We start from the raw sequence: 23,879 nt of genomic DNA, 5'->3' as shown, positions 1-23,879 counted from the left end.
TAGAAGGGTTCTCTTCCTGGGATTCTGACAGCCATGGTTTCAGGGCAGAGAAGAGACAGAGTTTAACAGAATAGGTTTAGTAGTGGTGTGGGTGAGATACTGCTGGCCTAAAAGAAACATTTTTGTAGGCCTAAAAACTATATTTGTATCTGAAACTTGCATGAGTTTTGCAAGGGAGTTAGGGTAGCTCCTGCTGGAATTGCAAGAACTACATGCAGGCAAAAAACTGGACTTTTGCCACCAGGAGCTGTGGGATAAGCCTTGACACAGGCTATCATGACAGTCCATTGCCCTTTGCAACTGGGCGCAAGGACGGAGAGGGATTCTACCCCAAACATAGCTATGGAAAAGAAACCACTGGTCCCTATCAGAACTAACTGGTTTGGGAGATTTGTGCTTCACAGAGCAATGTCAGCTCTATGTACCACCAAGGAGTGCTGGAATCCACTCAGCACCAAAGACCTGAGTCCTAAAGAGAACATGGAGTGAATTTTCAAAGACGTTTCACTTGTAAAAATAGCATATGCATGCAATTAGCATGAAAGAACATAAGAACATAAGAAATTGCCATACTGGGTCAGACCAAGGGTCCATCAAGCTCAGCATCCTGTTTCCAACAGTAGCCAATCTAGGCTACAAGTATCTGGCAAGTACCCAAACACTAAGTAGTAGAGATGTGAATCGTGTGATCGATCGTCTTAACGATCGATTTCGGCTGGGGGCGGGGGAGGGAATCGGATCATCGCGGTTTTGTTTTTGTAAATATCGTGTAAATCGTAAATCGGGGGAGGGCGGGAAAACCGGCACACTAAAACATCCCTAAAACCCACCTGACCCTTTAAAATAAATCCCCCACCCTCCCGAACCCCCCCAAAATGCCTTAAATTACCTGGGGTCCAGAGCGGGGGTCCCGGTGTGATCTTTTACTCTCGGGCCTGCGGTGCGTTGTAGAAATGGCGCCGGCGCTACCTTTGCCCTGTCATATGACAGGGCAAAGGTAGCGCCGGCGCCATTTTGTTTTTTGTCCCCCGACGTCAGGAGCCTAGGAGATCGCTCCCCACAAGACTTGCCAAAAGTCCAGCGGGGGTCCGGGAGCGACCTCCTGCACTCGAATCGTTTTGCCGTACGGCCGGCACCATTTTGCGCAAAATGACGCCGGCCATACGGCAACACGATTCGACTGCAGGAGGTCGTTCCCGGACCCCCGCTGGACCCCCAGGGACTTTTGGCCAGCTTGGGGGGGCCTCCTGACCCCCACAAGACTTGCCAAAAGTCCAGCGGGGGTCCGGAACAACCTCCTGCAGTCGAATCGTGTTGCCGTACGGCCGGCGCCATTTTGCACAAAATGGTGCCGGCCGTACGGCAAAACAATTCGACTGCAGGAGGTCGTTCCCGGACCCCCACTGGACTTTTGGCAAGTCTTGTGGGGGTCAGGAGGCCCCCCCAAGCTGGCCAAAAGTCCCTGGGGGTCCAGCGGGGGTCCGGGAGCAATCTCCTACGCTCCTGACATCGTTTTGCCGTACAAAATGGCGCCGGCCAACTACCGGTGCGCGATCCCTAGCACAGCAGCAAATATGGCCGCTGTGTCGGGAGCCAGACCGCCCCACCCCGCTCACGCCCTGCCTCCTCCCCACCCCTTTTTGCAAGCCCCAGGATTATACACATCCCGGGGCCTTACGCACATCGCCGGGCCTTTTTAAAATAGGCCCGGCACACGTAGACCTGGTTACGTGCGTAATCCTTTTAAAATCTGGCCCTATATGTGCTTACTTTATAAAATTCCTGCCTCCGGGTTTAAATCAGGGTTACTAGGTGGTTGCTATATATTTTTATACACCTAAAATATACGCACATATGTTTATAGAACAGAGAAAGTATGTGTTTTCGTAGAGCATTGGAAATATTCACATTTACTATAGCGTACGTGTGCATTTCTGATGCACAAATACACAGTATTTTATAAACGGTGCCGCATTTTCTACATGGTTTATGAAATACCTGCATAAATCTCCTTGCGTCGATTTACATATATAAATTGTTTACTGCAGACAGTTTTTAAAGTTGAGTTCCCTAAGTATAAAAATAACTCAAATATTAATAAATAAAATTCAAACATGCTATAGTTGGTAAACATTTTTAGCTGCTATAACAACAAGCCCCCAAACCAGACTGACCTTCTAAAAGAATCAACAAAAAATGTTGTCAAATCACCCAGTCCACCAGGGCCCATGAAGGGGAGTAGAAAGCAAAGGCCTAATTTGCTGAACTTTTTCACCCATAGACACGGAATGGGAGGAAAGCCACACTAAACTGAATTTAAGTAACCTTCTGTTTCACTTTTTTTTTTTTTTTTCAGTCTTGGCCCCATATAAACAAACTTTAGATGTCTGCATAGGTCATGTTCTTGTCTTTATAATGTTGTAGCATTTACTAACTTTGGCCTGGATTTATCAAAATGCACTAAATATCACATGTGATAGCAAAAGGGGTGTGTTTTATGGTAATAGCCTATTTAATGCAAAGTGCACTATCTTAGCGCAGAATGCAATAACTTTTTCACACTTTGCAGTAAGTACCACACTTGTTGCAATTCCTACCTACAACGAGAGAGAGAGAGAGCACCTAGCTTTAAGGCCCTCATAGTAGTCACCTAGTTACTTGAGGTGAGGTTTAGGTAGGAGTGTAGGGGTTAGGGGCCACTTTGACATTCAGAGTGAGACATACAAACAGAACAGTACTAGGGATGTGAATCATTTTTCTGACGGCCAACTACCGGCCGGCGCCATCTTTAAAAATGGCATGGGCCATCCATTGCTCCTACCATGTGACAGGGGCCGGCCAATGGCACAGATAGCCCCTGTCACATGGTAAGGGCAAAGGGCCATCGGCCCCATTTTGTTTACTGGCAGCCAACGGCCCGAGAGCGGGAGATCGCTCCCGGGACCCTTGCTGGACCACCAGGTACTTTAAGAAAGTTTTGGGGGGGTCGGGAGGGTGGGAGATGCTAAAGAATCAGATTTAAAGGGTCGGGATGGGTTTTTTGTTTATCGGCTTGGGCACAGCCGATAAAAAAAACAAAACGATCGGACTGCAGGAAAAAATATTTCCTGATTGTCCCCGAAACCGGAACCGATTCCGGTTCCGATTCACATCTCTAAACAGTACACTCTTGTAGAGATTTGATGACGTTCGGAGTGAGGAAACTCACCCAAAGATGAGATTTGTACAATGTTCTCTCAACCTAGCTTGATGTTACTCAGGTAGAGAGAAACACCATATAGCACTTTGATAAATAACCCCCTTTGTTATGGGTTTGACAGTTATGGTTTTGATTGTTAATATTATTATCCTTAATATAAGGTTTGGGGATAACCTTCATGGAATGGCAGTTATTACCCTGGGCAGACTGGATGGACCATGTGGTCTTTTTCTGCCGTCACTACTATGAAATGTTATTATAACACTGTATTATTTAAAATTCTGGCCTCCTTAATAACAGAAGGGTTGGTTCACCCTGACAGATATCAGGCTTCACTAGGCAAATAGTGATTGATTATCAGGTCTTACTAAATATCTACTGTTGTAAAATATGACATTCCATGACTGCTCAATGTATTTTGAAATGTTCCAAAGAGGCAAAGCCTGCCTATCCTTTCCTTTTTTTTTTTTGGCCCTGCCAGTTTCCTCCAGTTCCTTTTGTCTTCTAGATCAGTTTGAACTAGGACTGGGATCTGGTACCATGAGTTTTCGTTCACCACTACCTAGGTATATTTTTTCCCCTCGTTTATTTCTTGTTATTCACTTTAACCTTATCATTGCAGCAACAGTCTTCAGTCAGAGGCCATGCACCAGGGCTTCTTCGGAAACCCTACAATCATGTGACCACTAGGTGTCACCATTGCACAACGACTGGGACTCCTTCTCTTCCAGGAGGTGTGAATGTGGCCTTCTCAGCATTCCCAGGCCCTGCTGGTCCAGGGAGCAAATGATCTGATATGCAAATCAAAAACCCAGGTGCTCCACATGGCAATATGCGGCACTAACATAGAGCCAAAGGCCGTGCTCTTTCCTATACTTTTCATTATCAGATTCCTCTCTGGCCCCACCTTGATAGGCGGCTTTTATTTGCCTCCTTGAAGCCTTTACCCCAAATACCTTTACTTCTGCTCGACGCAGCAGTAATTCAGGCAGCCTTCAGTTTGCCAAAGGGAGGAAAAATTAATTTTTATTTTCTTTTTCCTCCACGGAAAATATTGGAAGCTGTCCCATGGCGCTCTTTACCTCTTCATGATTTTATAGGAACAGAATTAGAAAGAAGTTTCAGGAGAGAGTTGGGCAACAGTTCAATTCCAAAGCTATTTTGTGCTGCTTGTCAAGAGGCAGTAGAACTATGATTGCCAAACACATTGTAGCTCTTGTCTGTTGAAAAGCTACTTTGCTAGCAAACATTTCAAACACTATTCACCCATGTCACCTGGTACCCCTCACATATTCCTTCCCCTTTTTCACAATCATTTTCACTATCTGGACTTACTTTATACACATGCACTCACACCCATCATTCTTGTGCACACATACACATATAGACACATATAAACACACACACACACACACACACACACACACACACACACACACACATATCACTAAAGCTAGAAAAACCCACAAAGGACATCCGATAGGAACAAAACGGAGACTTTTAATTTTCTTACAAACAAAATACATTTTATTCATTTTTACCCTATTTTATGGGAGAAGTAGCTAGGGATGGGGTTGAGCATCCTTCCACCACCACCAGACAGCCTTCTCCTCCTTCTGCTGCTTCAGGAGGCAGGGCAGCAACATGTCTGTAGGAGGCAGAAAGAGAGAAAAAAGGACAGTCATCAAAGATGCTTCACAGATCACACAGAAAGCAATAGGTTCAAGGCAGGAAGGAAGGCAACGCATACAACTACATTTCCAGTGGGGAAATATTATTACCTCCAGAGCAAATCCTATGAAATATTTGCATGCTCCCAGTGTCGGACCTGCAAATCTGCCTGGTTCAACCTGAAGAGCTGACCCCCCCCCCCCCCCTCCCCAACCCCAGGTAAGGGGAGGAGGCCACAGCTATGCAGGAGATCTGCCTCTGGGACTGGGTGAGGGGGTGAGGTTGGTGTGAGGACAGATAGGTTCAATTTAAGCCTAGGCCAGACCACTCACCAGCCTCTTCTTTCAACAGTTTTTTGTGGCAAGGACTTGTGACCTCTGTTTTCCCTGGCCAATCTTCCCGCTGTGCGACCTGACTTTGCTCCCTTCATGTTCTTTATGGAGGCCTCTTGCCTTCTCTACCCTGCTGTACATGCTTGCTGTTTTCCATCAGGGTAGGGCCCGAGGGGTGGGGGGGTGGGGGATGAAAGCACAAGGGAGCGGCCGCAGCTTGTCTTTCCTGGGGAGCTCAGGGCAGGGATTGAAGGCCACCTAGTGGAGACCAGGAGGGGTCTCTTCACTTAGTGATTTAGGAAAAATTTGAAATTTATGATGATTTTTAGGGCTGAATTCTGACAGGCTCCAGGTCACATGATGTATCACTGAAGGGTCAGTTTGGCATGCTTTTGGGAACTGTTGAAATACATGTTGCAGAGAAAGCACACAAGGGAGTGAGACACATACCCGTGGGCTGGTTTTGAAAAAAATTCCTTGGACTGATATTTTCCTGTAATCCACCCCTGAGCCAGATAAATTGCTATACAGTCAAAAATTCAAACAGCACCACTTAGCCATTAGCTGGATAAGTCTGAACATATCCGGCTAAGTGGTGCTGACATCGACCTTAGAATTGTCTAGCTCTATAAGTATTCTTGATGAATGAGTTCTGCTAACTAAAGTATTTGTGCTTTATGCTAGTATTATATGTGTGTTTTGTTCTCCATGTGGTTTTAGGGAGTCAAGAATGTGTGCCGTGTGTTAGATGACAGCTGTATATGTGAAAAAGGATTTGCATGCATGTAGAAAGTGTTGGAGTGTAAATGTGAGTGAGTGAGGTGTAACACAATGCGTAAGAGAGAAAAAACAGTGAGGATAAAACATTGAAGTGAGAGGAAAATGAGTTAATTTTAGAATAAGAGAAATTATGTGATTGTTGTGTAGGCTTAGAGTAGGCCACAGCAGGAAGGCAAGCAATGTTGTCTCGGAGATGAAAAGTAGCATTTACCCTTTAAACCACCTTTTACATGGAAAAGGTTAGGTGCTATTTAACTTAGCTTGTTTAATTATTTGAGGGCTAGTTGAAGGCAGAGTTTAAAGAATGCTGAGAGATTGATATTCAAAGTTTTATCTGGATAATTTTTGGAGTTACCCAGATAAACCCTGAGATTTGAATTTCCTGCCTCTGTCACTGGCAAAATTTTATCCAAGTAAAAAAAAAGCAGAGCATGGGGAGTTCTAGGGGCATGACTAAAATGTACCTGAGTAGGGCCGATATGTAGCACTAGCTGAATAAACTTATCAGGTAAGTCTGGTCCCAAAAATCACAGTCTTAAAGGTACCAGGTGTCATAGGTAATTGCTCAGAGCCAGTATAATACAGTGGAGATGGAGCGAGAGAGAACACCTTTATATAGACATCAATATGTCACTCTCTATTTATATCACTGTAAGAGGAGGCACTTTTAACTCGGAGTGAGGTTTGGGAGGTGTTTTTACATATAGGGATAGTTTTACATACACAGTAACAAGCTAGGTAGAGAGTGCAACAAGCTAGGTAGAGAGTGTATTGTACAAATCAACTCTTCTCATACCTTTCATCAATTGAAATGACAGAAAATCTTCAGTGATGTGTACTTTCCTGTTCATACCTCCTACTGTATATGTAAAACCACCTCCTCCAAAACTTCCCCACCCCCCCAAACCCCACTCCGAATTAAAAGTGCCCCCTCTTACAGTGGTATAAATAGAGAGTGACATATTAATGCCTATGTAAAGGTGCTCTCTCTTTCTCATAATAAAAACCTTTTCCTGGTGATGTGCCTGTGGTATATTAATCAGCACATGTAGTAAAAAATAGCATGGGTGTGATAAATGTATTGTGCCTTGTTGAAATTACAAATGCAGGAGCAGGTAAATTAGCCTAACCACCTAAAATCACAGGTGCTATTTCCACTACATTTATAGCATTTTGATAAATCTAAGGGTTAGACTGTAAGCCCTCTTGGGGATAAGGAAATACCTACAGTACACAAATGTAATCTGCTTCGAAGTGTCTAAAAAAGCAGAATATGAATAAAATAACTACGGTAAATAAAATAATTATCTGTCAAGGATCTCCAAATTACATTTCCCAGCAGCCCTGTGCTTCCTGTTCCTTCTGGCTTTACAATCCCCTAGCAAACTCTTATTTGAAGAGTTTTTTTTATTTGAAGAGTTTTATATACCGTTATTCGGAAAAGCCATCATAATGGTTTACATAGTGAACAAATATATCCAAGGAAATTTTGAAATATTATTATAACAAAGTGAACATTACAGTAAAATATAGAATAACAATTCTAGGAAGTAATGTAAGGATGGAGGAGGAGGGAAATGAGTTAGATAGTAAGTTATAGTTCTTCAATCAATTGAGAGTTGGTATGAGTAGATTATTGGGGGTCCGTGAAAAATTTGCGAAACAGTAAAGTTTTTAGGTCTTTTTTGAAGGTTTTTAAGTTGTGTTGAGTTCTCAGGTCTTCAGGTAGAGTGTTCCAAAGATTGGGGGAAGCGATGGAGAAGTTCTCTCTCTCTTGTTCATGTTCAGGCAATATTCCACCTGGGACTGCCTTTAGAGCACCCTCTGCCGTCTGGACAGTCTAACTGTCCTGACTCTTCAGGCTGCTTCTGCCTGTGTATAACCCTTGTTTCATCACAATCAGGAAAGTTTCATTGGCAAGCTGAGTCAGGTATATTCCACTGAATAACTGGATAAATTCACCCAGGTAATTTTCCTGCTCCTAGACTTAAACAGCATGGACTTTTCAGTTTTCTGCAAACATATGAAAGTTTTAAAAGGATCAATATTGCTTCTACGAGAAATTGGAGCGTGATCTGAACCACACTTAAACCACCCTAAAGCAGGAATAAATATATTTATGTCTGAGGGCGCCAGAGGTGAATAAAAAGCAGGTATGTATTTGGAAGAAGGGAAGGTGTGTCTGTGGGCAAAGTAGGGAATTATCTATAATGGTATCTTCTCCTCTGAGTTCTGAATATCTTTTCAAGGCTATGATGAATATCTACTTGTTTTGCTAAATATCTCCTGAATATCAGCTTTTACAATAGTTGATATTCAGGGTTTTTAGCTTTATTCACCTTCCAAATGTCAAGATAAATGTGAGTGAATTGAGCTTGGGGAGGATACATTTTCCATCAACCATATTTGCTAAAATTTTATAGGTACTTTTTACCTGCAGACTTTAGTCAGAATTTTCAAATTTGAAAATTTGCGGATGTGTAGAAGATATCAGAAGTTTTCACTACTGTCTGCAGGGTTGCCTCGGCCATGCTGGTGCTATTAAGATGAGATTTGCTTTGTCTTGTATGCATTTCTGAATTGTCTGAGTGAGAAGAGGAATCAGTGGGAACACATAAAGCAGGCCCTTTGTCCACAATATTAGGAAAGCATCTTGTGCTATTCGATGCTGGCTGTTCCTCAATGAACAGAAATTCCGTACTTTCCTGTTGAGTTCTGTGGAGAATAGGTCTATGGTCGGAATACCCCAATGTGCGAAAATCATGTCCGCTACTTCCTGATGTAAGGACCATTCGTGTGGATGAAAGATTCTGCTTAGGCAATCTGCCCTGGTATTGGCTATCCCTGGAAGGTATGTTGCTTGCAGAAGAATGGCCTGTTGTGTTGCCCATTCCAGAATTGTGAGCGCCTCTTTGCAAAGGCTCCAAGAACCTGACCCTCCTTGTTTGTTTATGTAAAACATGGCTATCTGATTGTCGGTATATACCATTACTCATTTGCCTTGTAATTGTGTGCGGAAAGTCCAAAAGGCATTCCGTATTGCCCGAAGTTCTAGGAGGTTGATCTGTAACATGCTTTCCTTCTGAGACCAGCGACCTTGTATTTCGAGATGGTCTAGATGGGCTCCCCACATGTGGGAAGCATCTGTTGTCAGTACTGCGTTGTGTGGAGGTGTTTTGAAAAGTGCACCCTTTGTTAGTGTCTTCCTTCGTAACCACCAGTTTATATCTGTCAGCATCCCTGGTGTTACTGATATTGATTGAGACAAGGGTTGACGGTATTGAGACCATTGACTTTAAATCCCACTGCAGTCTTCGAATATGAAGGCGAGTGTTTTGTACCGTGTATATGGCCGCAGACATGTGACCTAAAAGAGTCAGTATTTGGCACGCTGATGTCTTCTTTGTATTCTTCATGTTTCAAAGTATTCTCTTTAGGGTGTTTGCCCTGTCCTTTGGAAGGAAGGCTCTGCTCTGATGCGTAACCAGGTGAGCACTGATAAATTGTAGGGATTGAGTTAGTGTGAGATTGGACTTCTGGAAATTGACCACCAGGCCCAAGGTTTGAAGACAGTGAATTGTTTGCTGGACCTGAGATTGTAGCATTTGTGGGCTTGATGCTACTAGGAGCCAATTGTCCAGATATGGAAAAATTTGCATACACTGTTTCCTAAGGTGGACCACCACCACTGTCATGCATTTTGTGAAAACTCTCGGTGCAGTCGCTAGACCGAAGGGTAAAACCTTGTATTGATAATGTTGGCCCTTGCACTGAAAACAGAGTTATTTTTCAGGACGCTGGGTGCATCGGAATATGGGTGTATGCATTCTTCAGGTCTAAGGAGCACATCCAGTCATTGGGTTGGAGGAGGGGTAGAATGGACTTTAAGGATACCATCTTGAACTTTTCCTTCACTAGGTATTAGTTGAGTTCTCGTAGATCTAAGATTGGACGTAGTCCTTCTGTTTTCTTTGGAATGAGGAAATATGGGGAATAAAACCTTTTGTTCCATGAGGAACGGGGTATGTGTTGTATTGCTAGTTGATCGAGTAGTTGGGTAATTTCCTGTGATAGCTGAAGGTGATCCCTTATGGTAATCTTTGCAGGATGTAGGCATGGGAGGGGGGAAACGAGGAGAAAAGAAGACGGTATCTGTGATGTATGATGTCCAATACCCAGCGGTCTGATGTGATATGTGACCAGGCTTGGGTAAAGAATTGTATCCTCCCCGCTTTGATGGTAAGAGAAGGAGGTGGCCCTTTGAAGTTCAAAAAGATGCCTGAGTCTTTGATGTAGATACCACTGTTTGTCCTTGTGTACGTTGGGTTCTAGATTTACCTCTCCTAGGTTGTTGTTGAGAGACTTGTGGCCTTTGTGGCTGCTGGTAAGTTGATGGCCTGTAGTGTATAGATGGGCAATACTGTCTTCTCTGAAATGGTTGTCTTCTTGGTTGAGAATAGAACTTCCTACTTGAGGAGGAATAAGCCGGAGGGTTGACCAAAGATTGTACTGCTACCGATTGTTCCTTTAATTTGGAAACCGTTTCATGGAGTTGGTTGCCAAATAAGTTGTCCCCACGACATGGTAAGTTCACCAGTTTGTCGTGAACGTCCTCTCGTATGGCATTTGCTCTAAGCCATGCTATTCTGCATGCAGCTATTGCAGAAGCAGAGGTATGGGAGGACGTTTCAAAGGATACATAAATGGATCTTACGAGATGACGCAAGCCTTCTTCCATGTTTAGTATTGGTTGAGGGAAGCCCAAATCGTCTGTCGAGGTCGGCAGAAGAGTTTGTACCTGTTGCAGACAATCATAAAGGTATTGTACTATATTGAATTGATGTTGACCTATACGGGCTGCGAGCATGGAGGATTGAAAGGCCTTCTTTGCGAAATTGTCGATACACTTATGATCATTACCCGGTGGAGCATTGGAATGGAATCTTGTTTTCTTTGCCCTCTGTAGTGCAGATTCCACAACTATGGATTGGTGCGGTAGTTGCGGAGTGGCATAAAAGGGGGATTGTTTCATTTTATATTTTAGATCAATTTTCTTAGATACTGGGACGATATGAGGGGTTTCCCAGGATTTTTCTAGGACACTATCCAGCACCTTATGAGATGGTAAACTAGTTGGTTCGCTGGGTAGGTCAAATATTTTTAAAAGATCCAATGTGTCCGATCTGGGATCTGGTGTCTTCTGGATTTCCAGGTGAAGAGCCGTACCCACTTTTTTCAATAAATTTTGGATATGCCAGATCCTCTGGCAGTGAGTACGGCTGTTGGTGTTTCTCTTCCGGATCCGATGGATATCCTGTTGAAGATGTTGGAGATGAAGGATCTGAATGTGGTTGTTGAGGCAAATCAACTGGGCATGGTTGCTTTGGTAGTTCTGGCAGTGGTAGCAGTGGCTCCGGTAAAAGCAGTAAAGAAGGAGCAGGAAGTGTCGGAGAAATGTCCAATGGACGTATCGAAGAGCCCTCCGGAGAAGTCGGTGGGTGTATAGGGACCTTGAAATTTCCCTGTAAGGATGTCATAAATCTTGACAGTAGATTTGAAATTTGTAATAGGGTTTGTTTGGCTTCCTCTGGCATTTGCGGCATTGCCCCTTCGTCCGGGACGAAGTGCGGGGGCGGTGGCGGATCAATAAGTGGAATATGGATGTCTGGTGTACTTACATGCTGTAACCTCCTTCTCTTTACATGCTTATGTGAAACTGATGGTTGGTCCGAGTATGTGTCCCGTGAGGAAGAGGAGGAACTTAAAGATATAGGTAATTCCTCCTCCATGGACAACTCACATGGTCCCTGTGATGTAATGCTACCTCGTCTAGTTCTCTGAGCGAGGGTAGGAGTATCTGGATGCGAGGAGGAAAGACTTGGTGACCTTCGTCTTACTTCCTGTCGCGCATGTTTCCTCTTATGTGTGAGTGTTTTGAGCTCACTACACTTTCCACAGATGACTCTCTATGTCTGGGTCTTCGTCGTTCCAAAAAACCCCAAACCTTTCGTCCCATTCTCAATCTCAAGAGGGTCAACCGTTGTCTAAGGATTCCAAAGTTCCAGACGGAGACTCTTCGGTCTGTCATAGCTTCGGTTCACAGAGTACAGAATCTTATACAAAACACTAACAATCGTTCACAAAACCATCCACAAGCTCATTCCACTGGAACTCAACATTCCACTTCAACCTCATCTACCAACCAGACCAACGAGAACAGCATACAAAAACACTCTCCAAACAACATACATCAAAACCTCTCTAAGCAAACGTGCCATGTCTGCAGTAGGTCCAGCACAATGGAACTCTCTACTGCCAGAACTCCGGACAGAACAATGCCCAATCAACTTCAAAAGAGACTAAAAACCTGGCTATTCGAGCAAGCATTCCAACTATGATAATACCATACCGCAACACCACCACACTAGCCAACAGGCTAAATTAAGACTTTCCAACCACGCCACCCATACAAATAAAATAAGTAACCCTTCTCTACAGCAGCTTACTCCAAAGTTTTCTTAATTTCAGCATGTACATAGATCCGCAGCAAGACTAAACATGGTTCACTAACATGTCCTCTTCCATGTCTCTTATAATATAACACATGCGCCTAATAATATAAATTTTTGTTTTTCCCCCTTCTATTATGTTCCAAGTTTTTCCCCATGTACTCTCTCCCATGTTTTATGCCCTGTTCTATGTAATTAGCATTCTCTCATGCTTGTTTTTCAGTTACAATGTAAACCGAGACGATATGTAAATTTTTACATGAATCCCGGTATATAAAAATGTTAAATAAATAAATAAATAAATCATCTCTCGACCTCACCGAAGCTTATCTTCATATCGGCATTCGATTCAATCATCAGAAGTTTCTCAGGTTTTGCATTCTAGGGCAACATTATCAATTCAGATCTCTCCCATTCGGATTAGCCACAGCTCCCAGAACATTTACCAAAATAATGGTTGTGGTGGCCGCTCAACTCAGGAAGGAGGGTCTGTTGGTACATCCATTCCTGGATGACTGGTTGATTCGAGCGAAGTCGGAATCTCTTTGTTATTATACAATCAACAGGGTAATTAGCCTTTTGCAGTCTCTAGGCTACGTGATCAACGAAGACAAGAGTCACCTATTACCTTCCCAATCTCTGGAGTTTTTGGGTGCACGGTTTGACACTCGTCAAGGGATAGCGTTCCTTCCAGAGCATCGCCTTCTCAAGATTCAATCACAAATTCAAGACTTACAGTCTATTCCTATTCCTTGTGTGCGGGATTACTTGATAGTTTTAGGTTCAATGACCTCTACTCTGGAGTTGGTTCCCTGGGCCTTTGCGCACATGAGACCACTTCAGTCTGCATTGCTTTCATGCTGGAATCCGGTTTCGGAACTATACCACCTTCCCCTTCCTCTTACAGAGACGGCCCGTTCCAGCCTAGATTGGTGGTTACAGACAGCGAATCTGCAACGAGGTGTACCACTAGAGATTCCGGAATGGATTGTGGTCACTACTGACGCCAGTCTTTCAGGCTGGGGAGTGGTATGTCAGAATACATCTGTTCAGGGTCAGTGGTCCGAAGAGGAAGCGCAGTAGTCAATCAATCTTTTAGAGACCAGAGCGGTTCGTTTAGCCTTAATCGCTCTTCAACCTCTCCTTTGCGGGAAGTCGATTCGGGTTCTTTCCGACAATGCGACCACGGTAGTGTACATCAACCATCAGGGAGGAACCCGAAGCTTCCTGGTAACTCAGGAAGCACAACAGCTGATCGCCTGGGCAGAGCAACATCTGCTCAGCATTGCAGCCTCACACATTGCCGGGGTGGACAACATTCAAGCCGACTTTCTCAGTCGGCATCATCTCGACCCAGGCGAGTGGGAACTGTGCAAGGAAGCCTATCAAATGATATGCAACAGATGGTCCACTCCGGCAATGGATCTTATGGCCACATTTCAGAATGCCAAAGCCCCTCGGTTCTTCAGCCGCGGGAGGGAAAGAAGAGCGGAAGGAGTAGATGCTCTGGTATTTCCTTGGCCAAGGGATGTTCTTCTCTACGTGTTCCCTCCCTGGCCTCTAATTGGCAAGGTTCTGCGTCGCATAGAAATTCAACAAGTCAACGTTGTCTTAATGGCGCTGGAGTGGCCACGCCGTCCGTGGTTCGTGGACCTGGTCAGACTGGCACTGGACGGTCCCCTTTGATTTCGAGATCTTCCCTGCCTTCTGTCTCAGGGGCCGGTTTGTTTGGAAGAGGTCGAACGCTTCTCTCTAGCGGCATGGCTTTTGAGAGGCGTCGGTTAAAGAATAAAGGTTATTCAGATGCTGTAGTGACTACTTTATTGCGTTCTAGAAAACCTTCTACATCTTTGGCTTATGCAAGGGTGTGAAAGGTTTTTGAATCTTGGTGTAATGAGCATCAAGTAGATCCAGTTCACTCTTCGGTATCCAATATTTTATCTTTTTTACAAGACGGTTTAGCCAAGGGTTTGTCCTGTAGTTCCTTATGGGTACAAGTAGCAGCGCTTGGATGTTTTCGTGGTAAGGTTCAGGGATTATCCTTGGCTGCGTATCCGGATGTAGCGCGTTTTCTCAAATGTGCGCAACATCTACATCCTCCATTTCGGAATCCTTGTCCTGCTTGGAGTTTGAATTTGGTTCTTAGGGCTCTGTGTTCGGCTCCCTTTGAATCCCTTAATCATGCGACTTTGAAGGATCTCACATTGAAGGTGGTGTTTCTTGTGGCCATTTATTCAGCTCATAGAACTTCAGAGTTGCAGGCCTTGACTTGCAGAGAGCCTTTTCTTAGAATTTCTGATACAGGAATTTCATTACGGACTGTACCATCTTTTTTTACCTAAGGTAGTATCTTCTTTCCATTTAAATCAGTCCATAGAGCTTTCGGCTTTTCCGTCTTTAGATCGTTTGGATCCTTCCTCTAGGGATCTTAAAAAATTGGATGTACAACGAGCTCTGTTGCGTTATCTTGAAGTTACAAACAATTTTCGATTGTCTGATCATTTGTTTGTTTTGTGGAGTGGCCCTCTCAAAGGTCATAAGGTTTCGAAGGCTACGATTGCTTGTTGGTTAAAAGAGACAATTCGTTCAGCTTATCTTCTAGCTCGTCGTGACCTTCCCGAAGGGTTGAGAGCTCATTCTACTAGGTCACAGGCTACCTCTTGGGCAGAATGTCAGTTAGTTTCTCCTCAGGAGATTTGTAAAGCAGCGACTTGGAAGTCATTGCATACTTTTGCTCGTCATTACCGCTTGGATATTCACGCTCCAAGTTCGGCAGCCTTCGGAGACAGTGTTCTCCGACCGGGACTCTCTGGGTCCCACCCTAATTGAATCAGCTCTGGTACATCCCAGGGTCTGGACTGATCCAGGTACATACAGGGAAAGGAAAATTGGTTCTTACCTGCTAATTTTCGTTCCTGTAGTACCATGGATCAGTCCAGACGCCCACCCTTTATGTCTGTGTATTATATTTGTCTTTTCGGAGAGTCCGCTCGTTCACTGTTTGGGTGATGAAACTGCCTTTCATGCTGTCTATTTTTTTTAATATTTACTTGTTTATTCCCAAGATTCTTTTTTGGGATTCTGCTTCCATTTAGGATTTGTGAGTTGGAAATTCGTTCTCCTATTTAGATAGCTAGTTAATATGTTAATAGTTACATTTCTGCTTTGATACTGCTCAATACTGATTGACTGCAGGTGGTGCTCCAGGGTATACGTCAGAGTCATTAGAATGTTTTCTCTGCCTCCCTCTGCTGGATTGGTGACATAACCCAGGGTCTGAACTGATCCATGGTACTACAGGAACGAAAATTAGCAGGTAAGAACCAATTTTCCTATGGGGAGGCATCCTCTCAGCTCTCAGTTTTTCTCTTCAGGCAGGAAGTGGCAGCAGAAATCATCCTCCTGATTCTGCTAACCAAGAAGTTTCTTTTCCCCAAAAGTGAAGTTAATACCAGAGTTGCTCCTTGCCTCGGGTCACCACCATACCTCCTTTCTCATTGAAAGTGTAGATGGGGCAGGTCTTCCTTACCCAGGGTAGCCCCTGACACAGGATTCCCTGTGCCCTTAATCCAGGTGGTACCCAGGGTCTCACAAGGCTCCTGAAAATTCTGAAAAATAACCCAGAGGGAAACCTCAGTCAGTTAGTGGACTGTAAACACCACCTCTCGACTTTGCTTAGGATACCAGGCAGGCTGTGCCTGGATCCTCCAAGTAGGCTTGAAAATCCAATGAAATAACCACGCCTCACTGCCACCTAACTCTCCAAAAATCTAAAAGCACTGCCCAAAGCCTCTTGGTAGAGAGCTGCTTTTAAACCCTTTCAGGGGGATGGCCATTTCAGCTCCCTCAAAAGGAGGGGCTTCTCCCTGGCCTAAATTGCACTAGCTAAGAAAATTAAACTAAGGCCACTTCTGGAAATGAAACTGGAGGGTTCATGACACATAGTTATTTATTTAATAACATTTTTTAATTGCTTCCCTGATTAAAAGACTGAGTTCAGCCATAAATAGGCTGGAGAATAAAATGGATCAGGTTTCCTCAAATTTCTAGACAAAGATAGATGATATACAACAACAAACGGCGGATGTTGTACTAAGGGTGAATGAAAATGAAAAAAAGGTATTAAATCATGTCAAAAGTAAAATGCTGTAATTGTGAAAGATCAACTTTTTTGAAAATGAAATGAAACAATTGAGAATCGAATTAGGCATCTAAATGTTAGAATATTAAATTTTCCTAAAGTGGCAGGGGAAATCTTCTTTGTTACTTTATAAAGATTTCTTAAAGAAGTTTTATCCTTTACAGATGAAGATATTCCCTTAATTAATACATATTATCCAATAAGGAATAAATTCTGGTTTGCAATCAATACCTGCCAATTTAACTAGCTTTTTAGAAAGCTTGAGTACTGATGTCCTAGACAGGATTACTTTGATAGTCTCATTTATAACGTTACAAGACATAAATAAATTAATGCGTAGATATTTTCAGAAATTTCCAACACAATTTTATGGTCAATCAATAAAAATGTACCCAGATTTAGCTCCTATAACAAGGACAAGAAGGAAGGAATTCTTAGCGACAAGGCCTAGAGTCTTGTCTCTGGGATTTACTTTCTTCTTACATTATCCATGCCGATGTGAAATAAAAAGAGGGGATCAAATGTTTGTCTTTTTACAAGTAGAACAACTTCAGAAATTTTTGGAGGCTCAGGTGCCTGTTACGTCGCCCCCGATGTTTTCAAATGAATAGGGCATATATAGAAATACCAATTGTTAGCTATGTATATGTCTAATCCATATGATTTCATAAGATTTCTCCTTGTATTTTCTTTGTCTCAGTATGCTCTAATATTTCCTTAAAATTTCAAATTATAGATGTTTTGATTGACAAATGTTGTGATGGAGGAAATCCGGATGTGGATCCTTAGGCCGACCGACCCGAGGGAACAGTCGGTAGGCAGAACTCCCACTGGGCAATTGGAGCTTCACCTGGAAACCCGAGACTCCTCCAGAGGAGCTGTGGGAGCCCGGGTCGCTAGGACTTAGAGTCTTCGCCCTGGAAGTCCGAGGTCCCCCCAGGAGGAGCCCGTAGGGACCCGGACCGCTGGGACTTAGGCGACGACGAAGAAACCCAGGAGTGGAATCCGGACCGGAGTCTTGGCAGGCGGCGAGCAAGCAGGAGTCGGGGTCACGAACCGGAGTCAAGGCAGGCTGAAGTCAAGCAGGAGTCGAAGATACGGACCGGAGTCAAGGCAGGCTGAAGTCAAGCAGGAGTCGAAGATACGGACCGGAGTCAAGGCAGGCTGAAGTCAAGCAGGAGTCGAAGATACGGACCGGAGTCAAGGCAGGCTGAAGTCAAGCAGGAGTCGAAGATACGGACCGGAGTCAAGGCAGGCTGAAGTCAAGCAGGAGTCGAAGATACGGACCGGAGTCAAGGCAGGCTGTAGTCAAGCAGGAGTCAGGAACGACGGCAACTAGCTCTTCAGAAGAAGGAACCTCGTTGCAAGGCAAGGAAGGCTAGGAACTGCAGGGCTTAAATAGCCCTGCAGCGTCTGACGTCAGGAAAGGGAGGAGCCGTGTTTTCCGCGCTGGTCCCTTTAAAAACGGGGCTCAGCCGCGCGCGCGCGCCTGGGGGCGGGGCTAGCCGCGAGAGGACGCCGGCGGCAGAGAGGGAGCTGGCGCATGGCGCCTGAAGGCCCTGCAGGCCCGCGCGGGGTCGGAGCGGCAGGAGGAAGCTGCGGCCGGGGTCCCGAGGCCGCGGAACGCGGTAGCTCTCCGGGACCCGAAGAGAAGGTAAGGCCTCGGGCGCCACCGTGGCGACCGAGACCGCAACAGACAAATGTGAAGTTAACTCTATGATATGAAAAATGATATGTGGAATTTATTCTTTTACTTAATTTTTGAAAATAGAGATTTGCAATTATATTAGATTTATATAAATATAAATGTTACTTTTACACATTTGTAATTGAAAAAATTCAGATAAGTAAAGAATTAAAAAGAAAAGTCGTACAAAACATAACGCAACATTAAATACTTTTTACAATAACTACATTTCTATTTTACAATAAATACACTTCTGTTTTATGGAATGAATTTTCAAAGGGGTTCCACAAGTAAAAATAGCATATATGTGGGTAAGTAGCATGCACGCGTGAAAATGCTGCTTTTTAAACATTTGCGAGTATGTACATATTTTCAGTTTCACTCGTACATTTTACTACAGTGAAAAAAGGGATGGTCTTGGGTGTTCCAGGGCGGGATTCACAAGTACATGCAGTAGTTACTATTTTGTATGAGATATACATGTTTCAAATCCTTTCTGAACAACAGGCACTACAAAGTTAAAATAAATGACAAAGAATCCCAACCCATACTTTCTAAACAAGGAGTACCACAGGGCTCATCACTCTCCCCTACCCTGTTTAATATCTATCTACGTCCTTTATGCCAATTATTTAATAGCCTCAACCTCACCCACTTTATATACGCAGACAATGTGCAGATTCTAATCCCCATCTCAGACTCCTTCTCCACTACTATAAAATTTTGGGACAGTTGCCTACACGCAATCAACCTCCTTCTCTCGAGCCTCAACCTGGTCCTTAATATGTCCAAAACAGAACTCCTGGTCATCTCCCCTAGCGATAATAACCCCGTCACCAACAATGCAATTATTCCTCTAGCAAGCCAGGTTAGAGACCTTGGGGGCCACCCTTGACTCTAGATTGAACTTCAAAAAGTTCATTAACTCCACAACTAAAGAATGCTTCTTTAAGCTACAGGTCCTAAAGCAGCTAAGACCGCTCTTACACTTCCATGATTTCCGTTCAGTTCTTCAAGCCATTCTGTTTTCAAAGTTAGACTACTGAAACGCTCTACTACTCGGTCTCCCCGCCTCATCTACTAAACCTCTACAGATGCTGCAAAATGCAGCGGCCAGGATCCTTACAAACACATGTCATAAGGACCATATCACACCAATCCTAAAAATCCTACACTGGCTACCCATTCAGTACAGAATACTCTTCAAGACTCTAACCATCATCCACAAATCTGTCTACCAGCAATCCACACTCCAACTCTCCATTCCTCTCGAACTACATGTCTCCGCAAGGCCGATTAGATCCGCATACAAAGGCTCTCTCCAGGCTCCCCCAATTAAATCTTCGGTTCACAACTCCATTCATAAACGAGCACTATCGACAGCGGGGACCGCTCCACTGGAATTCACTACCTCCGGATCTATGCCAGGAACAATGCCATCTTTCCTTCAGAAAGAAACTGAAAACCTGGCTGTTCGCGCAAGCATTCAGCTGAACGAGCCTCAAATCAACCAGTACTGACTCTTTCACCCTTCCCCCTCCTTCCTTCCAGTTTTCCCCACCACCTCGCCTCGCCCCGGTTCCTGCCCTCCCCTCACCCACCCGGTTCCTCCCCTGCTCCTTTACCCTCAGGAAATGTTATGCTTCTTTACCCCGCAGGAAATGTTATCTAGTAATTGCTTATGATAAATTACCCACAGAATCAAGCAACTCTGTTTATCTATATATGTACCGCTACTCAATCTACTGTTCGCTGCTCTACTATATTACTCTCCAGTTGTATTCGTTTGAACTTCGTCTTCATCTCTCCTAACACCCAAGTTTTTACTCCCTGTTTATTGTAACTTTGTCTTCTCCATAGTTGTTAATGTGGTTTTTCCCCTAGTTCCATTGTAAACCGGTACGATAAGACTTGTCTGGAGCATCGGTATATTAAAAGAATTTAAATAAATAAATAAATAAATGTACATTGCCAGACTTGTTCGTACATTTTTACATCTGCTTTTGCTAATTGACTTATGCAAGTGAAATCAGACTTGACTGTTGTCTGCCATTTTGCATGGGAGCTTTGGGAGAACGGGTGGGGCTTCAGGGTGAAGTGCTAGAGTTTCTAGATGAACTGGAGAAGGGCTGGGTGATCTGCTGGAGGTATCAGCGTACTGATGATTCCAACTAATGTATGCTTTATAAATAGCTGTCTCTGCATTTAGTTCTGGGTGTTTGTGCAGTTTCAAAATTATTTTGCATGTAAAATATGCATGCATATGTTTATAAAATGGGTTGAGAAAGTATGCATTTTCTTACACTGGAAATATATGTGCATACTGAAACATATGACTACTTGTGGAGCAGAAATAAAGGGTATTTTATAAACTGTGTAACTTCTGATGCACAGTTTATAGATACCAGCATTAATCTCATTGTGTTCACTTATGTGTGCAAATGCTGTACTGCAGATAGGTTTGGAAGTTGGGCTATATACAGTATATATATATGATGGCTCTACCGAATGACGGTATTTAAAACCCAACAAATAAATAAATAAATATAGTAAATAAATTTTGGTATTTTTTAGGTCCATATTCAGCCTCTGTGTGACTCAGCTAGTGAGCTGGATAAATCTATCTGGCTAAATTAGTCTATATATGTAATGGTGCAAGTGCACTGCTGAATATACCAGTCTATCTTAAAGTTATCAGAATAAATTTATCTAGCTAACTTTAGGACAGGTCTATGGGACGACCAGATATGTTATTACAGTTAACTTGAATATTGGAGTCAGCAGGATAACTTATCCTGCTAACTCAGCTTCTCCCAGTTACGCCCTTGCCCTGCCTTCCACTTAGCTGGCAAACTAATTATCCAGCTAATGGCAGCTGCTGTTCCTGGACACATATTCAGAAGCCGCCATTTAGCCAGATACGTTTCTACTTATATGGCTAAGTGGTGCTTAATATGGACTTCTTTATGGTTAAATATTTTGATTTTCTGGTTTAAAATCTCCTATCAAAAGACAGAAATCAGAAGAAAACCTGAAAATGATTTATTCATTCTGTCTTTGTCACATGAATTCATTTTACAATGCCCTAATCATTTTTTATAAGAATATAGTCTTAGCCTATTTGTTGACATGAATAGAATTATAATTCATAATTTTCTGTCCTCCGTCATTTTAATGTTTGTTCTTTGTCTTTCAACAGAAAAGACACATGGCAGATAACACAATAAACTCAAAGAAAACAATAGGTAAGAGCAACTATAAGGTTTGAATACATGATATAGAAGTGTACATTTTTATTAATATAATAGTGATATAACTTTTAATTGGCAATACTTATAAAATCTTAATTCTGAAAAAATTAGGGTGCTCAAAACTCTTATGCACAGAGATATTTGGTGTGGAGTTGATATAGAAGCCTGTAAATTAATGAACATAAGAATTGTCAATGTTCTGAAAGACTAATGGTCCATCAAGCCCAACATCCTGCCTCTAACAATGGCCAGATTGGAACAGTTAAAAGAACCTGGGATTCGGCCCCAACCTGGGATCTCTGGTTTAAGCAATTGTTACGCCTCTGTCGCATGAAATGTATAGCAAATTCTGCCATAAATCTTCACAGAAGATAGACCTTGCGACCGTGTGGGGTCCTTTCCTAACATATCTGCAACCCACGATATCCTTAAGTTAACTAGGATGCTGAGGGGTTTAAGCTGGTAAACTTTGGTTGGAGGTTATTGCCATTCTGGATTGCCTGTTGTGACGGCCTGGTGGTGGTGATGTTACTTGTTACTCTGGGTTCTGGCACACACATACACCAGTTTTCTAGCTTCTTAATCCTCATGATGTAAGGTTCAACCGTCTATTGCATAATGTCTTTTTAGCCATGTGCTCTCTCCGTATCTACGAGCCAATCAACACAGGAAAGTCGCCTGATTGACCGGGGGGAGGGGGGGAGGGAGAGAGTGGGGGTGGTTAAAAGTTAACCCTATACGCTCACTGCTGGGCTAGCAGTCTGATGATATAACTCTAATATTCAGCAGGGTTACGGATGGTTTACCCACGGTGGGTAATTGGCGATGAGTATGTTAGGGCCTTCCGACTGCCATATTTAAATCACTTGTATTAGAATGTAAAAATGTTTTGTAATCTCTGATGTATAACATGCTAGTATGCCAGTGGCTGTTATGTTCCACCATGTCTTTGTAAACTGTTTTTTGGCTGGTTAACTTGTAAACTTTAATAAAAACAATATAAAAAAAAAAAAGAACCTGGAACATCCTTGAAATGGAGACACCCAATTCTGTCTTACTAATATGTGTTTATGGACCTGTCCTCCTTTAAACTCAGCTATGCAGATAAGTCCACTTGACAATCGGCTGAGAAAATTTCCGCACATATTTTCTATAATGAAAAAGTATGTGCTTAAGTCCCAGTCCTACCCAGTCTTCCCTCCCCCCAGAATGTGTACAGCATGTATGCACATATTGATTGTGCAATGTTTAAAAAGACCATTTCTGTGGGTACGCAGTACTTGACTCTTAGAAGTTCCTTTGAAAATTACCCTCACAGTGTTTTGGTGTGCTCAAAACCCCCTTGCATTATAGAATTATAGATAAACACAGTCTTGACCTCATTCTCTGGCAGCAGTCCCATAGCTTAGTTATTCATTGACTGAAATCATTCCTTACAAATTGTTATTGAAATCTGCTTCTAGTTAGTTTCATGGAATGTTCTCAAGTCCTAGCACTGTTGGATAGAACAAACAACCATTCCCTGTTAACTTGTTCTACTCTCCTCATGATTTGGTAAACCTTGATTTTATCCCCTCTCAGATGTTTCTTCTCCAAGCTGAAGAGCCCTAACCTGCTAAAGGAGCTGTTCTGCCCCCTCTTCCATTTTTGTTGCCCTTGTCTGAACTTTTTTTAGTATTGCTATTTATTTTTTGAGATGTGGAAACCAGAACTACACACAAATACTCTAGATGCTCTCACACCATGGATCAATACAGAGGCATTATTCTACAGTATAAGAACATAAAATTTGCCATATTAGGTCAGATCAAAGATCAATCAAGCCCAGTATTGTGGTTCCAACAAAGGCCAATCCAAGTCACAGGTACCTGGCAGGATTCCAAAAGATCAATAGATTCCATGCTGCTTATCCCAGAGATAAGCAGTGGATTTCTCCAAGTCCATTGGGAGTTGGGGCCGGAGGGTGCTGGAAGCTCTCTGCATGGTGGAGGGGTGAAAGGGAGTTGGGGCCGGAGGGTGCTGGAAGCCAATAGTGATGGGTGGGAGGGAGAAAAAGGGTGGAGGGAGAAAAAGGGTGGGAAAAAAAAAAGGGTGGAGGGAGAAAAAGGGTGGGGAAAAAAAAAATAAATTAAATAAATAAATAAATAAATGGATGAACTGCGTGGCTTGCTGGGCAGACTGGATGGGCCATTTGGTCTTCTTCTGCCGTCATTTCTATGTTTCTATGTAATTTCTCTTCCAGGATCTTGAACAAATCTTTTTTAAACACACTAACATCCTCCTGCAATGCATTCCAGAGTTTACTTATG

The 23,879-nt window shown here is 43.2% G+C and overlaps 1 protein-coding gene across 1 annotated transcript in view; it reads left to right on the top strand.

Annotated features, from left to right (window-relative positions):
• The window catches only part of ATP8A2 (ATPase phospholipid transporting 8A2), a 1,219,142-nt gene that overhangs the window by 81,004 nt on the left and 1,114,259 nt on the right, over positions 1-23,879 (top strand). The window contains exon 5 of the mRNA XM_029602569.1: positions 21,519-21,564. Coding sequence (XP_029458429.1) covers positions 21,519-21,564 — 46 coding nt within the window. The remainder of the gene's footprint in view (positions 1-21,518; positions 21,565-23,879) is intronic.

Source organism: Rhinatrema bivittatum, chromosome 5, assembly GCF_901001135.1.
Source record: "Rhinatrema bivittatum chromosome 5, aRhiBiv1.1, whole genome shotgun sequence".
In the NCBI taxonomy this organism is placed as follows: Eukaryota; Metazoa; Chordata; class Amphibia; order Gymnophiona; family Rhinatrematidae; genus Rhinatrema; species Rhinatrema bivittatum.
The sequence above is the reverse complement of the archived record's forward strand: the minus strand, read 5'-3'. Positions and strand labels throughout refer to the sequence as shown.